The following is a 14,622-nucleotide window of genomic DNA, read 5'->3' as shown; positions in this document are numbered from 1 at the left end:
CACGATAATTCATTTTGTTGGATACATTTTCCCGGAAATGATTGCGATAAACGATAATATTGTCGGCACTGTTGTATGACCATTTTAGACCACTGACATAATGATAATATATAATAATAATTCAAGTACATCCTTTCAAACTGCTATTCACATCCTCATGTAATTGGCAATTTATCGAGTTCATTTTTATTTATCGTACGATAAGTCCATTAATTGCTTATGGCAAACAATAAAAGGCACACAATAAAACAGTGGAAACAAACATGTGTTTGAATTTCATTAGTGAATGAAACTGTGTGCCCTTTATAGTCTGTGTCCAATATTGTGTATTTGTATATATTGTATATATATGCTAAGGTCCCGCTGCTGACACGATAGCAGTCATTTCGTGCGCATATGTGTAATTAAACCCATGATATCAAAATCTCACTCCAGCCAGGTACCCAAAGTTGGCAACCCTGACAAAACACCATTTAATTTCGGGTTAAAATGTGTTATAACTGCGTTACTGAGCATTGTAACGGGTAATATATTACCCACATTTCATTAGTAATGCGTTACATTACTTCGTTACAGCAAAAAGTTAGATATTACTGTAACTCTGTTACTTTTGTAACGCGTTACACCCAACACTGGTTACAATACGTAACCCTCTGTTTTATTGGATTTGCATAACCGTTGAGTAGCAGTAAAGCACTTCTGTGTTGAAAACTCTGTTTTACAATTGGCTTGGAACTTCAAAAGGGCAGGTGCTCAAGTCCCTTTTGGAGTCTATCTGTAAATAATAAAAATAACAAACTTATCTTTTAGAATTAAGGTAGAAGTAAGGTTTCTGCCGTTACTAAAACATGTGACATTTCTACTTTGCATGTGTCAGTTTTGTGGTTGGTTACCAGAAGCTCCAGTTTTAAGCCACATTTTTGCGATAGTTATCAGATATACAAGCTTAGCATACGATAGCTTTAAGCTCACAGCAATCATGAGATTTAATTGGTCAGTTTATAATTCAATGTAATTTTTATCTTAAAAGTATTGTTATTATAGCCTACCAATTTAATATAATTACAAAACATTAAACAAATATTAATAAAATATTATTATTTTGTGTTTTATTTGAACCTGCTAAATAATTAGATCTAGAATAAAACAACTGAAAGGCACATTTATGAGATCAGTAGTACCAGTAGTAGTAGATCAGAATTAGAGTAGGTTGCATGTCTTGGCAAATAAAATTCTTAAATACTAAAATTGAGGCAATGTGGAAGCAGACCACTGTGGAGGAAATGCAGGATGTTAACACAACTCCTGAATACTGTTGTCTTCCCCTGAAAATGTGACAACTTATCTTATGAGAACTTATGTGATCCTTTGAGAGACAGAGGATATATGTACAGACATTAAAAATGAAGATACTAATGGGAAAGAAGATCACAGTATTGACGAGAAAGCCCTTTTATGAACACCTTTGAGTCAGAAACCATTAGTAGTCAGTTTTCTTACTGAGTCTTTTGATACAGTCAAGGAGCAGATCTGAGACTTTACAAACTAGCCAACATATAATAAATATGTTTCCACTGAGCAGCCGTGAGATGGTTTAGAATCAGCCCAATTATCTGCATCACAATGCATTGGGAATAAAAATACTTTTAACCATTTGGATATGTAAATGTCAACAAATTACTTTTGTTCACCAACATATCTGTATCCTGTTACCAGAGTGCCAATTTCTCTGCATTCAATGTGGTAGATTGGTATTGTTATTGGCGATAGAGCTATGAACCTCAAAACAGATAATGGGATTCGTCATTAAATTAATAAGCCAAGACTTTAATAAAACCTTTTATTGTGTTTTTCAAAGTCTGGTTGCCAGACAAAACTTAAAAAAATGATCATTCAGTTTCTACCACACATCTATACAGTTCTGTGCAATTTACAAGGATAATCCTTTCACCTCTTCTCAACTCAAGCAGAAGACATCCGGATCAGAGTAACAGGGGATAACAACATAAATATCTGACCCGGTGGAGAGGTAAAGTAATTCAATTATATACAACAGTCACATAAGATACAATTCATACATGAACCAAACAAAACCAACAGTTTGCCGCTTCAATCCTCAAACTCAGTCAGAAGTCCCATTGTTATGTAGAGAAGTATTTACAGATACTGTAAGAGTTCCACGCACATTATTTGAGTTCTAAACACAAAATGACGTTAAGGAAGTCATAAAGAAAAATGTTTCCATTCCTTCACTGTTCAGCTAGAGTTGGAATTGATGACATTTGTGCACTGAGGTTCACAGAAGGAGCCGAAGCGCCCGCAAATGTCTTTGGCTCGAACAGCGAAATGATACGTGGAGCCGGACTGGAACTGGGTCAGCGTACAGGCCATGGGCAGCGGGAGGGCCTTCACCTCCCCAATCTTCTTCCAGTGCTGCTGCGCTGTACCACTGTTGGAGTTGTCTTGATGGAAGGCATAGAGGTGATAGCTGTCCACAGCCGCACAGGTCCGATCCGTTTCCGACACACACCAGGACAGCACTATGCCGGTTTGGCTGGGCACCAGCTTCAGCTGAGGCTGCTGCGGAGGAGAGGAGCGCTCCGCCTCTGGGGGTAAGCGTGCCAGTGCAGGTGCAGCGGGGAGCGGGGGCAGCACCACAATAGAGCCCCGTGTCGGCGTAGTAGTGGTTACAGGGCGGGATTTCAGAGGAGAGTCCTAAAAAAGACAAAACTAGTGTCATGAGTTGTTCCTTGAGCAAAATGGGCTAAATATGTAACAATACAATGGAGAGTGCAATATGGTTTCAGGCAACAGCTTATAATTGCACTAAACTACATTTATTATGTTTGATTCGACTGTACTATAGTTTAATTTGTACATATTACTACATGAGATACATACATTGACCCAATCTGGCGGTTTCATTACTTTATATTCATGTAATAAATAACCAAAGTCAATCAAATTGTTATCTGCATGAGAAACATAAATGGTTTTAATAATCATCCGTTTATAGGGATCAATCTGACCCAGATAGACGTGATCTGAGGTTTCAGCTGAGAAAAATAATTTCTCAACTACTTAACAGCTGGCAACAAAGCTTTTATACTGCAAGATCAACTGGTAGCCTTACTAGGCAGCCTTTAAGGATAGGATCCACAGATGTATCAATACGTTTTAATTTATATGCAATTAACAATATACAGAACAAAACGTATAAGCTACAAAACACATTTGTGCAAAATGTGTAATGTGCAGATATAGATCCTCACCAGTGGGGGGCGATGGTGGACCGTCAGCTGAGGATTGCTCTGCGGGGACGATCTCGCTCCTGCACCTGAGGACAGAGTTTACAGATGTAAAACGCATAGTATTTATGTGTGTAAATAAATGTAATTATATTTCTTAAAAATCATAATGGTGCCCCATAGAGAGGAGGAGGCACTGGTTTATGGTATCACATGCATGTACAAAGTGATCCTTTCATGTCTTGATTATATGATATAATAATGGGGTCTTACTGGAAGGGGTGCTGAGGACAGGATTCGGACGCTGGGTGGGTGAGGGAGCTGCAGCTGTGGCGTTCTTCACTCCGGTCACTGGAAAACAAGGAGAACAACGTAATTAAATTACATTAATAACTAAAGCCTGCTTTTCGGAACAGTGCGTGTTAAGGTATACCGATCCTAAAATAAAAATCTATTTTGTGTATGGGGGTTAAGAGGTGACTGACCTTGTACATCATCATCGTCCTCAGTGAGGTCGATGACGGAGCCTTTTGGTCGCGAACTTGGAGCAGCTGCTTTGGACGGAGTAAAAACGGTAGCCTGGTTGTCTGAAATCAAATAAAAGGGATAAATGTTGAGACCCAAAAATCGACAAACAACTTTACTAATACTAAATACTTTACTGATACTTTGCCAAGATAAAGACAATGGATCAGGCAACACAAGTTACTGTTGAGATGACAAGCTAACAATACACATACATGTCTGGTAACCCTTGTTTAGAATAACCAAAGGGTTTATTGCTAGTCAATCAAACTTTGAATAACAGTAATAGTTCAAATGGTAATATTACTAATTATTAGGGCTATGATTTACCGTTACAAACATTATAACATTGTATAAACTATATTAAGTATTTGTTAGTAACGAAAATATTTGTAAACCTTTCAGAAATCACTTGTAAAACATCTTAAAACAGATAACACAGATATTTGGACCAGATATTTGTTACACTTTGTTAATGGTTAATAATTGTAAGTATTATAGAGACATCGCTTCGATGGCTAATGTCAAGTTGCATCTGGGTTAATTAATATACATTTTTTAAACATTGTTAATTATTATTTCATTCTTTGTTAACAGTAAATACATTTAAACTAATTTACGATGGTTATTTCAACCAGTGTGTCACATCTTTACATTTCTCGTTTTTGGGACTGGCCTAATGGCTTGACAGCCTGAGTTTTACAAGTTGCAGATTGCCGCAGAGACACAATATACACTTTTGAAAGACAACAGCCTTTTTAATCAAAGTGCCACCCTACCTGTCTTTGATGTGAGGGATGTCCCTTGTGGCGGTCCTGGAGCGGTGGATCCTGTAGCAGCGGGCCCAGAGGCTGCCGGTGAAGAGGCTGAAGACATGGCTCCCGCTACAGACACAGACTGAGCCGGGGCCCTGGCTGTGGTCACAGATACCCCTGCATTGGGTGTGGTTATTCCCCCAGCACCACCCTGGAACACAGCCCGGGCGATAGAGATCTGGGTGGGGGACACCATGCCAGTGGAGGGCTGGAATGAGGGGACGGTAGCGACAGTGGGACCAGAGGCCGAGGAAGTGGTAATAGCGGAAGCAGGCTTGAGTATAAAAGTGGTGGTGGTAGTCGTGGTTTTCGCCTTGCTGTGGGACGTGGCTGCAGACAGAGAGGAGACAGGGATGTTGACGAGCATTCCTCCCTGGCCGTTGGTCATTGATAAAGGCAGCTGGATGAGGAGCGGCTGGCCCGCTGCCATCATGCTGCTCCCGCTGGGCGTCTTCAGCAGCGTGCCGGTGGAACTCTGGGTGGTGGTGCCACCGGTCAGGGTGGAGCCAGCATTAGAGGTGGTGGTGATCAGCTGGAGGATGGGAGCCTGTGAAACCATGGCAGTGGAGGTGGGCGTATGGATCAGACCTGTGGTGGAAGCAAGCAGGAATGGATTTGCTGTAAATAGGAAAAAGTAAAAGTTTTTTGGAAAGTCAAATGAAGTGAAACTGAGGATTTCAAATGAACTGTATTTTGTGCTTATAGGCTGTAAACAAATCTTACGATATATGGACACGACCTTGAATGTTTGCTGACCTTGATATTGCTCGTTGTGTTTAAATGCATTCCATTTTACATAAAAAATAAGATTTATAAGAGAAAAATATACATCCAAATATTCTTAAGAAATGTTATCTTTAAGGTTTACATGCATTATTATGCGATGTATACCAGTGACATTGTCAAAAAATTAGGAAAATATATTTTTCTCCATTCTTTTAAGTTATTGTGACAGGCCTGCTCCTTTTTACTAAAGCCCCGGCCACACGAGGACGATAACGCAAACGGACCGCAATCGTAATCAAAAAAGTCTTCCGTCCACACGCAGCAGGAAATTATCGTATAGGCATAAACACGGAGCCGTTTGCCCCCCCAGAGCGGTTCGTTTGCAGATCTACCCACCTTGGGACCCGTTATCTGCGTTTCCATGTCGGCCATGTGTGGCGGAACCGTCTATCTGATAGTGAACTGTAGCAGATACGACCGTTATCGTCCTCGTGTGGCCGGGGCTTAAGAGTCAACTTAAGGGTGCAGTAACCAGAAACGGATCAGTTATCAAAATATCCATCCATTTTTTATTGTGAGCAGCACGCATTGAAGTGAAGACCTATCCTGTCCATGTCATGGACAAAAGACAGGTACGCATCCACTGCCGTCAAATTCAAATTACAAGCTGACAGGACACTTAAAGAATGAGTCTGTAAATGTTCCATTACTATTATTGTCAATAAATCCCAGACCAAAACCAACAATGAGTTTGTCAATTCTTTCTCACTTTCTAAGCCTGTATGTGGCACTCAGCTCCGTACGACGTTTTCACACCAACTTTGAATGAATTTGCTAGTAAGTCTTTAAAGCAGAAGGGCAGCGTAGGTCAAATTGATTCAGCGACCGTGTTAATGTTGATGAAGGCACATGTGCATTGTGTTTGGCTACAAAGGCAATACAACATGAAGTATAAAAAAGATCTGCTACTCACCACCTGTTGAGGGCGAAGTAGTTGTTTGGATCTGCTTGAGCTCCATGGAGGTACGAACTGGCCTGTTTAGAAAGATCACTCATGCTTAGAGCTATTTACAAAAGGACAATGGACTGAATGTGGCATTGTGCTGACATGTATTTTTATTACATACACAATTACATATCATAATTGAATTAAGAGTTCTCACCAAAGCATTTATCAATATGCACGTATACAGTAGTTCAACCATTTCAAATGTGGGGCCAATTTCCTGACTAACTGTTAAAGGTCCCATGTCATGCTTTTCCGGTTATTACCCGTCTCCTTGTGTGTTATGAAGGTTTTTATGCATGTAAACGATCTGCAGAGTCAAAAACCCTCAAAGTACACCCTGTAGCGAGTAAAACTCTAACACAGAAAAGACCTCCCCAAAACGCCTCGTTGGAGATTTCTAATTTTCCAATGTTTTCTTCCTGGGTATCGCTACGTAGGGATACCCAGTAGCCAAACCCAGAGCTATGGCCGCACCCTCTGCCAGCCTTTCACGAAACAAAGCTTCCCAAACCTTTCAGCGATTCATGCCGGATATGTACAGCGTAGGGCACTGAAGAACGATGCTGTTCCTACTTTGTTTGGACCAGCGGGAGATTCGGGTACACAATCTGCAAGTATTCATTGTTGTTTGTGTATTTATGATGTTTAAAACAAACAAGGTATCTACCACGACTGTTTAAATGGGTAAACGTTTTTCGGGCTGCTAAGTTGGGATTGCGGAGAAATGCTCTCCGCAGACCCATGCTCACAGCGTTATAAACCTTTTTCTCACTCAATATCAAGCCACACTTATTGATTTTACTTCGGCTGTGAGTGTTTGTGTGCTCAGGATGAGTTATGATTGTTCTCCTGTATCGCCGACACGGAAGCCTTTCTGTTCCGTTGCAGCAGCGAGCAGCAACGAGCCTCTCAGCTTCGCGACCAATCAGAGCACACTGGGCTCACAGGGAGGGGGGGGCAGGAGCTCCAACACGCCGTTTAGGACAGAGAGTGAATACACATACTATACAGAGATGCTGTATGAGAAACCAATGTGAGTTTGGAAAATTGCACAGTATAAATATATTTTAGTAGACCTCAACAATGGAATTATGATCAGTAGAAATGGCCATGACATGGGATCTTTAAAAAAACTTCACAAATTCACATCTCTCAGTGAAATACATTATTAAAGAACGTTGACAGAATGAACTAATTATCTTGCAACATATACTCGAAAAAAATCCGCTTTTTTCTTAACTCGCAGTACTTCATTGATAACGTTTTGAATGTCTCGCCACTGGTAATAAGTCAGTATGGGGAACCGACGGTCGACGTACATCCTCATCGCCCTCCTTAGATTCACAGGCAATGCGTCCTTGCCATTTGAACCTATATAATTGACCTTCAAGAGCCAGTCACAGTAGATTTCATATGTGACTAGATAGCGGAAAATATAGGATGCGTAGCGGTCATGTCTGGGTTTCCCTGAGCTTCTCTGGCAGTAGTGGTACAGCACGGACTCCATGTGGGGCGTGATTGAGCGGAGTTCAATGTCTGCCGTGCATTTTCCTTCACTTAATTCCGCCAGTTCATTTGCCATATCGACATTATTTGATGTATCTTTATTGTCATGTTTCTCCTCTGTTTCCTGTTCTTCTTTCTCCTTCTTGATAGACAGAACAGGAAGCTCTCCACCAGAGGGCGCCACTTCCTCTCTGGGCCCCTCAGGCTGCAGCTCTACTTTCTGCTGGAGCACGCTGTTGAGAGGAGAGGTGCAGTTTTAACTACACTCTGCACGGCCTGAGGAAACGCTTAGGCTTCACATTGTAGAACGTCACAAGACTCAGGACCTGGACCCAGGTGGGGTTACTGTGCAGGTGCAACACACAGACTGTCATGTGTGTTTGTTTATTCCAAAACAAGTCTTAAGAACTATTTGGAAGAGTTTTATAAAGCTGATCCAGACAAACCGAACAAGGGGCATGGAATCTTGGTTTCCAAAACGGTATTTGGAAGATATCTTTATTCTGTATCTGTGATTACAGATAGCAACCCCGGACAATGTCATCTATACATGCTGTGAACGTCTCCATGTGTAGTACTGGCTTCAGTCCGGTATTGTCACGTTCATACAAAGACCAAATGATATTCACTGACAAAAACCAAACAGCAAGTAGTGCTGTATGATTGAAATATAGCATGTTTAATGCATTTATGTTGAGAATGTTAATAAATGTTTTGATTTGAAATGTTTAGTCAGAGGATGAAATGGTCTGGCAATACCAAATAAATCCCAGACAAGGACATGGAGGTCATGCAGACACTTACCGTTGAGTTTGAGAACTGTTTGCAACAGTCACAGTCTTGGCAGCAGCAGCAGCAGCAGCAGAAGCGGTAGCAGCAGATACAGCAACAGATACAGCAGCAGATACAGCAGCTAGCGTCTGTGGAAATCAGACAGTGTTAGATATATATCAGAAACAAACACTGGAATACTAGGTGTGTAGCAGGGTTTCCGCTAGGATTTTTTCTTGCCGGTCAAATGTCTGGAAAGAATTTATTATACCAGACAAATTTGAAACTTACCGGTCATGTTTCAATAATAATAAGAAGAATTGTGTAGCAGAGTTTCCGTTAGCAGGTAATTACCGGACATTACCGGACATGACCGGATATGCTGATGTTTAAAACTCAGTTAGTGGGGCTCTTTTTTATATTGCTTCAGTTTATAATCGTAACAGATCGAAAAATTCAGATTCATTCTTCAATAAATGATTCCACAAACAACAAACAACATAATTATTACATTCAAACAAACTACTTTAGTAGATAGATGAAGTAAATTATTGAAAAGTTTACATTAACTTTGAATAATAACACGGGAGAAACGGATCCTCTCTTTTCCCCTCTCTCTCCCTCGCTCTCTCCTGACAGCCCTCTCATGCAGCTCGCTAAACAGTGGGCGGGGCTTCAGGTGATCATGCAGAGCTGTGTGTCTCCGTCAGACTCAGCAGCTGATCTCTCTCTCTCGCGTCCGGTTATACTTCACTCGCGTTTATGTCCATATCGATCAGATCCAGCTCTCCTGATCGGCCTTCATAGAGAGCACCGATCAAACTATTAAGAGTCAATATCGGCCGATAATGGTCGGCGGCCAATCGATCGGAGCATCCCTAATTATTACCGGACATTTTGACCGGCAGGTTTTGAATTTACCGGTTTTTAATCAATTTTACCAGCTAAAAAACGGTAATTACCGGCTAACGGAAACCCTGGTGTGTAGGAGTGTTTAGCGTGCAACAAAAGAAAAATATGTCTTACCTCCTGTTTCCTTTTGTTCTCTGACGCCTGATTGGCCTCACCAAACTTTTTCGTTAGTCGGTTTATCTTGGCCTAAACAAACAGTAGATAGGAAGGCACTTAACTACATAGCACTAACCAGCAAAAGAGCATCTTACACTACTGTGTTTAAATGTAGGTTTACTTAACAATGTTACAGTCTACTTACTTGGAGTGTGTTAATGGCGGTCTGGTGTTTAGTGGCACAGTCAATCTTGTCGACTCTTTCCTTCAGCTCATGGAAATGTTTATCATAAAGGCTCTGCTCCAAGGCCTTCAACCGCTCTTCTACGAGATGCTGCACAATCTGGAAAACAATATTAGAGGAAGGGGTTAAAAGGCACAATTAAGTAAAGATGTATCCATTGGTTTCCAAGGAAAGTTCACTTAGACTGAAGAGAAAACATGATGTGTATCAGGGTAGGTGCAAACCTTTTCAAGTTTATTGTGACTGCCAGCCTTTGTAGTGAATTTGAATTCCAGTTGTGCCTCCAACTCCTCACGCTCCACTTTGGGTTTCTTCCCCTCACGTTTCACGGCTTCTACATCATTTTGAGATCCCTCTGATAAAGTGCGCTTCAGTCCGGAGGTGGAGCCCTTTTCCTCTTGCACTTTGGGAAATAAAGGAAAAAGAGATCTGTTATTCTATGTGAGCTTTTAATTTCCCTAAATACTTTATATTGATTTGCTTTAAGGATGTCTCAGTCACCCATATGCAAAACTTATTTCTAAAACAACACGAACATATATCCAGGCTTCGGATTGTAGACAAAACATATTTAACAGAAAGCCTTTCCATTGCCTTACATTCCAAGTCTACAATGGTACAAGGTCTGCATTTATACAATATTAAATGACATGTCTAATATAAATGCTTGTGCTTCATACCCTGTATCAATGTAGAGAAACTATATTGAAGCTATCAGGAAGATTGTTGCAATTCACTCTCTCATACCTGTATTAGATGGTGGAGTGGAAGATGGTCGAGAAGTTTTTTTGGTTTTTCCAACATCAGCTTTTTCCTTTTTGGTCTCTACTTTCACTATATCCACATCCATCTTTTCCTCATTCATTGATCCTTTCTTAGCAGCATCCTTTTCACCCTTTACGTTTTTCCCATTCTCTTTTTTCCCATTCTCTTTATCAACCTTTCCTTTTTTCCCATCCTCCTTTTCAATCTTTACTTTTTTCCCATCATCCTTTTTGACATCCTTGTCTTGTTTTATATTGTTGGAAGAGGAAGCTGGTTGAGATGAGGAAGGAGAAGTATTTGGGGAATCAGAAGTGGTAGTTTTGGGGCAAGAAGGCTTTTCAACCTTCGCTTTGGTTGTGGGCGCCTCAGTGTCCTTGGCCTTTGTAGTGTCTGTATCCATTGGTTCTGTGCAGTTAGATCCTGGAGGGGGCAAACATGGAGCCAAACCTTCAACCGAATCCTTTTGCAAATCCTTAGCGGGGTCCTTTGTTGTAGTTTTGTCATCCTGGCGAAGAACAAAATAAACCATTGGTTACTTACTTAGAAGGTTTTTGGATTCTCTATCTACCCACACCTTAACATTAACGTAGGTTGTCTGAAAAAAATCTTGAATAAATCCCTATGAGACAATGTCGGGGGGAAAACGTAAGCATTTACCTCTTCCTTTTCCAGGGCCGGTGTCACCTCAGATTCTTTTTCCTTGTTTTCCTTAGATTCTGCTGAGGATACTGGAACAGATTCCTTTGATGAGGACAAAGACGAACCTTTCTTGGGCTTTTCCTCCTCAATCTTTTTGAGTTCTAAGTTCAAGGAGTGGAATGGAGATGTGGAAGGACTACAAGTCTCATCCTTAGCCTTTGAACTTTGTGAAGAGGAAGGGGAAGGAGACAGATTTAGGGAAAGGAAAGTAGACGGAGAAGCAGGGGATGCAACTTGAGGGGAGCCTGAGTCCGAGGCGTTGCTTGGCTCTTTGGACCCTGCTTTTTGTCCATCCTCCTTGTGCGTGCCATTCATTAGAGGTGGCGAAGCAGTTTCGGACATCCCCACAGCTGCTGTCAAGAAAGTGCTGTGAAGGGTCTCCAGTTGCTGTCGGTCACTGATCTTCATAGTTTTCCTAGCACGGAATATCTTCTTCTTCTCCTCGGTCACAACAAGTTCCATTGCTGCCTGTGGAGTGAAAGGAGAGATTAAACCCCTATTGCTAGCTGCAATAGGAAGCAGCATAGTGTCTATCGCTTATGAACCTGCCCTGGACTTAACGCACTGCATAGGGGAGAAATGGCTGCGGAGCTTCAGAGCAAACACTAGAGGTCTCTGTGGAGCCCTTTGGCTTTATTGTTTGTTCTTTTCTAGAAGGTTCTCCTGTCACCAAGATATGATTCCAAAACTGGTCAGTTCCCGACAGTCTGTTTCTTTACTAAAATGTGACACATTTAGACAGCACCTTGCTGTGTGAACACCTTTTGGTATATCTGTGCTATGGGGGGGTGCAGTTAAGGTGCAGCTCACTAAGCAAGAAAGGCTTTTTAATGTAAGTGATTAAAGCTTTAACTGATCTCTCCAATTCATTTTTTCTTAATTTCTTTTTTATTAACCGGTTGATTTCATGTTTACCTAAGCCCCTGATTCAGAGACTAGAAATTACATTGAAGTTAAAAGCAGCAACCCAAATCTGCCTCCCATCCCCCCACGTTCCTATTGGTTCAATCTTCAGCCAATCGGAACAGGCGTTTAGAGGCTGTGTCGGCAGCAGTTAAGAGGTTATGCAAATTCAGGAGGATTTTCCGTACATATATTTGAATGTTTCTCACATTGTAGTGTTGAGGCTAGTTGTGAGATTGTATACATGTTTATTCAATATATATTCATCTCATATGCACATATGAATGTGATTATTAAAATTAGATTTTATGAGAGTCAGACAAAATGATGATGAATATGTGTGCTCCGGGAGAAAATGAAAAGTTAAAAACACAATTTACACTGAGTAGCGAAATGGAGTTGCTGTGATATAAAACACAAGGCAGCAGAAATTATTGAAATAATCTGTCAGTAACTCACCTTCAACCCGAAAGGTTCTTCCTCTTGGGTTTAGCACCAAATTCTTCGAAAACCTGAAAGAAAAAAAGAGATTTTTTTAGTACAGTTTATGTACCGTAACTATTCAAAATAGGAACTGTAACTGAGCCCTTAAAAGACTTCAAAAAAGGAGATGAATGTATTTGAGGGTTACTTTACATTTCAGCAAACCTCACTGTTTTATTTATTTAGAATGAACTGACCACCCATCTAGTCACAAAAGACAAGTATATATCGGACGATTAGGTATTTTCTGAGAATGTTGCCAAAACATCTTTACAAAGTGATTAAGCTATTTCTCCAAGCCAAAGAGCAGGTAAAGGGATCCCAATTTAAGACGTGACACGTTAACCAATCACACAAAAAGGTGAAGAAGAAAAAGATTCCAGACAGAACGAGGCCTCAAACTGCAGGAGAGGTTTTCCCAAGCCGCAGTTGGTCCACAGCAATCAGCGTTAACAACAAAAAGCAGACATATTCTAGACACTAGTTAAATCTGTTTGTTGGTATAAGCCAAGGAACAGAAAACAAAGCCGCTTATCATTCACATAACCGCTCAAATCTTATCTGGTCAGAGCTGCTTCCGCTTCACACCGTAAAGTGTGTTCGCTTTACTGTTACCGCATTGCTAACAGAGCCATCTGAAGGCCTCGATCTCCAACATGTTTGAATTAGATATGCGTACTATTTTTGCTATTTGGCAGATTGTCACGTGCATAAAGAAAATACAACTTCACTCAGGAGACTGATCTGGACTGACTTTACACAGTAAAACTCAGCAGCACTCTGAAGTTGCTTGCGCATACACATATCTCCTTCTCTGCTTTCATACCAGCTACCATGATTCCTGCATTGATAACAATCCCTGATTTAAAAACTAGTGAGAAGATATTTCTGCAAAGTTGCATTCAACTTGACCTAGGAAAGCAGTATGCAAAAAGGTAGCATTATCAGATATTAATCAATAAATAAAGAGCGTTGCAAGTTGTGAGCACGATAACTGGTACATATAACATTCCCATGTTATTGCACACTGCGCAGTGCACAGTTCCCCCTCCCCCTTCCTACGGCCTCATTTGCTGCGCCTGGTTTCAGTGCAGTAACTCAAAATGGCCGTCAGCTCTGCTGTTTGCTGCCAGACTGAGCCCTCAGAAGCTAGCTGAGCTGGATTCTCTGTCAGTCATCAGGTTGCAGCACAACCCCGATTAATTACATTTTCTATAAAGCCAGATGCTTAAGAATGTTGACAATAAAATGTATATGTAGTATAAATTATATTTGATTAAACAAATAGATATAAAAGCCAAAGTTAAAAATGATTAGAGAGTGATATTTATCTCTTTATTCAGCTCTGTAGAAAAATGCTATAGCTAATCCTCAGACTTTTTAGTTGCACTTTGCAACCTTTCTTATATATAGGCAGTTATGTTTGAGTCCTGTTTAATGGTATAGATTATATGTACAGTATCTACAAAAGCAGCATTCCAAGCAATAGCACGCATTCTTATGTCAAGCTTATAGAAAGCTTTCTGCAGCTATGTAAGTGAGTGCACTGCTGAAACTCGGAGACCCTTGAGTAATGCAGAAGACAACCATTATGCGATGGGATCAGTATGCACAGGCTGGGTGTGGCATTAACTGCGGAACTCAAGTTATGTCTAAAAGTCTTCAAAATAAAAATGCCTACTCAATTAACCTAAACAGCATAGATGCACACAGATCCCCACTCGTGCTTTAACACTCCAGAAAGCATGATAACCACATAGGAATATTCATTTCCAAATTGTATTCCTAGCCCAGACAACCTTTTTATTCACTAATGTGTCAAATGTTATTTCGGAATATGTGATGCCATACATGAGAAGATTTTTTGTCATGTGACGCTGGAGGAATTGGGTGACAATGAGAGATGTCCATTGTTTCTCT

At 40.7% G+C, this 14,622-nt stretch overlaps 1 protein-coding gene across 2 annotated transcripts; it reads right to left on the bottom strand.

The window, feature by feature from the left end:
- Nucleotides 1-1,826: 1,826 nt before the first annotated feature.
- atf7ip (activating transcription factor 7 interacting protein) lies at nt 1,827-12,785 on the bottom strand. Of its 2 annotated transcripts, none has more exons than XM_010779851.1 (13): nt 12,679-12,785; nt 11,275-11,784; nt 10,600-11,122; nt 10,077-10,255; nt 9,814-9,951; nt 9,627-9,698; nt 8,634-8,749; nt 6,288-6,349; nt 4,553-5,206; nt 3,734-3,835; nt 3,522-3,599; nt 3,273-3,337; nt 1,827-2,715 (listed from the first exon to the last, which is right to left on the bottom strand). In XM_010779851.1, exons 2-13 carry the CDS (start codon nt 11,776-11,778, stop codon nt 2,257-2,259), a joined length of 2,952 nt encoding a protein of 983 aa, XP_010778153.1. In that variant the 5' UTR covers nt 11,779-11,784; nt 12,679-12,785; the 3' UTR covers nt 1,827-2,256. The 2 variants fall into 2 exon arrangements, with proteins under 2 accessions (XP_010778153.1, XP_010778154.1); XM_010779852.1 differs by having other exon boundaries at nt 4,553-5,176.
- Between the last annotated feature and the right edge of the window lie 1,837 nt (nt 12,786-14,622).

This window comes from Notothenia coriiceps, unplaced genomic scaffold (genome assembly GCF_000735185.1).
Source record: "Notothenia coriiceps isolate Sejong01 unplaced genomic scaffold, NC01 NC01_scaffold00020842, whole genome shotgun sequence".
Taxonomy (NCBI): Eukaryota; Metazoa; Chordata; class Actinopteri; order Perciformes; family Nototheniidae; genus Notothenia; species Notothenia coriiceps.
The sequence above is the reverse complement of the archived record's forward strand: the minus strand, read 5'-3'. Positions and strand labels throughout refer to the sequence as shown.

What these genes read in the sequence shown, in the direction of transcription:
- atf7ip (XM_010779851.1), bottom strand. Translation starts at nt 11,778, where the DNA reads ATGGAACTTGTTGTGACCGAGGAGAAGAAGAAGATATTCCGTGCTAGG. An exon ending in GTCACAATAAACTTGAAAAG is followed by an intron (nt 9,952 to 10,076) that starts GTTTGCACCTAC and finishes ATTGTTTTCCAG; the next exon opens with ATTGTGCAGCATCTCGTAGA. An exon ending in AGAACAAAAGGAAACAGGAG is followed by an intron (nt 8,750 to 9,626) that starts GTAAGACATATT and finishes TGATTTCCACAG; the next exon opens with ACGCTAGCTGCTGTATCTGC.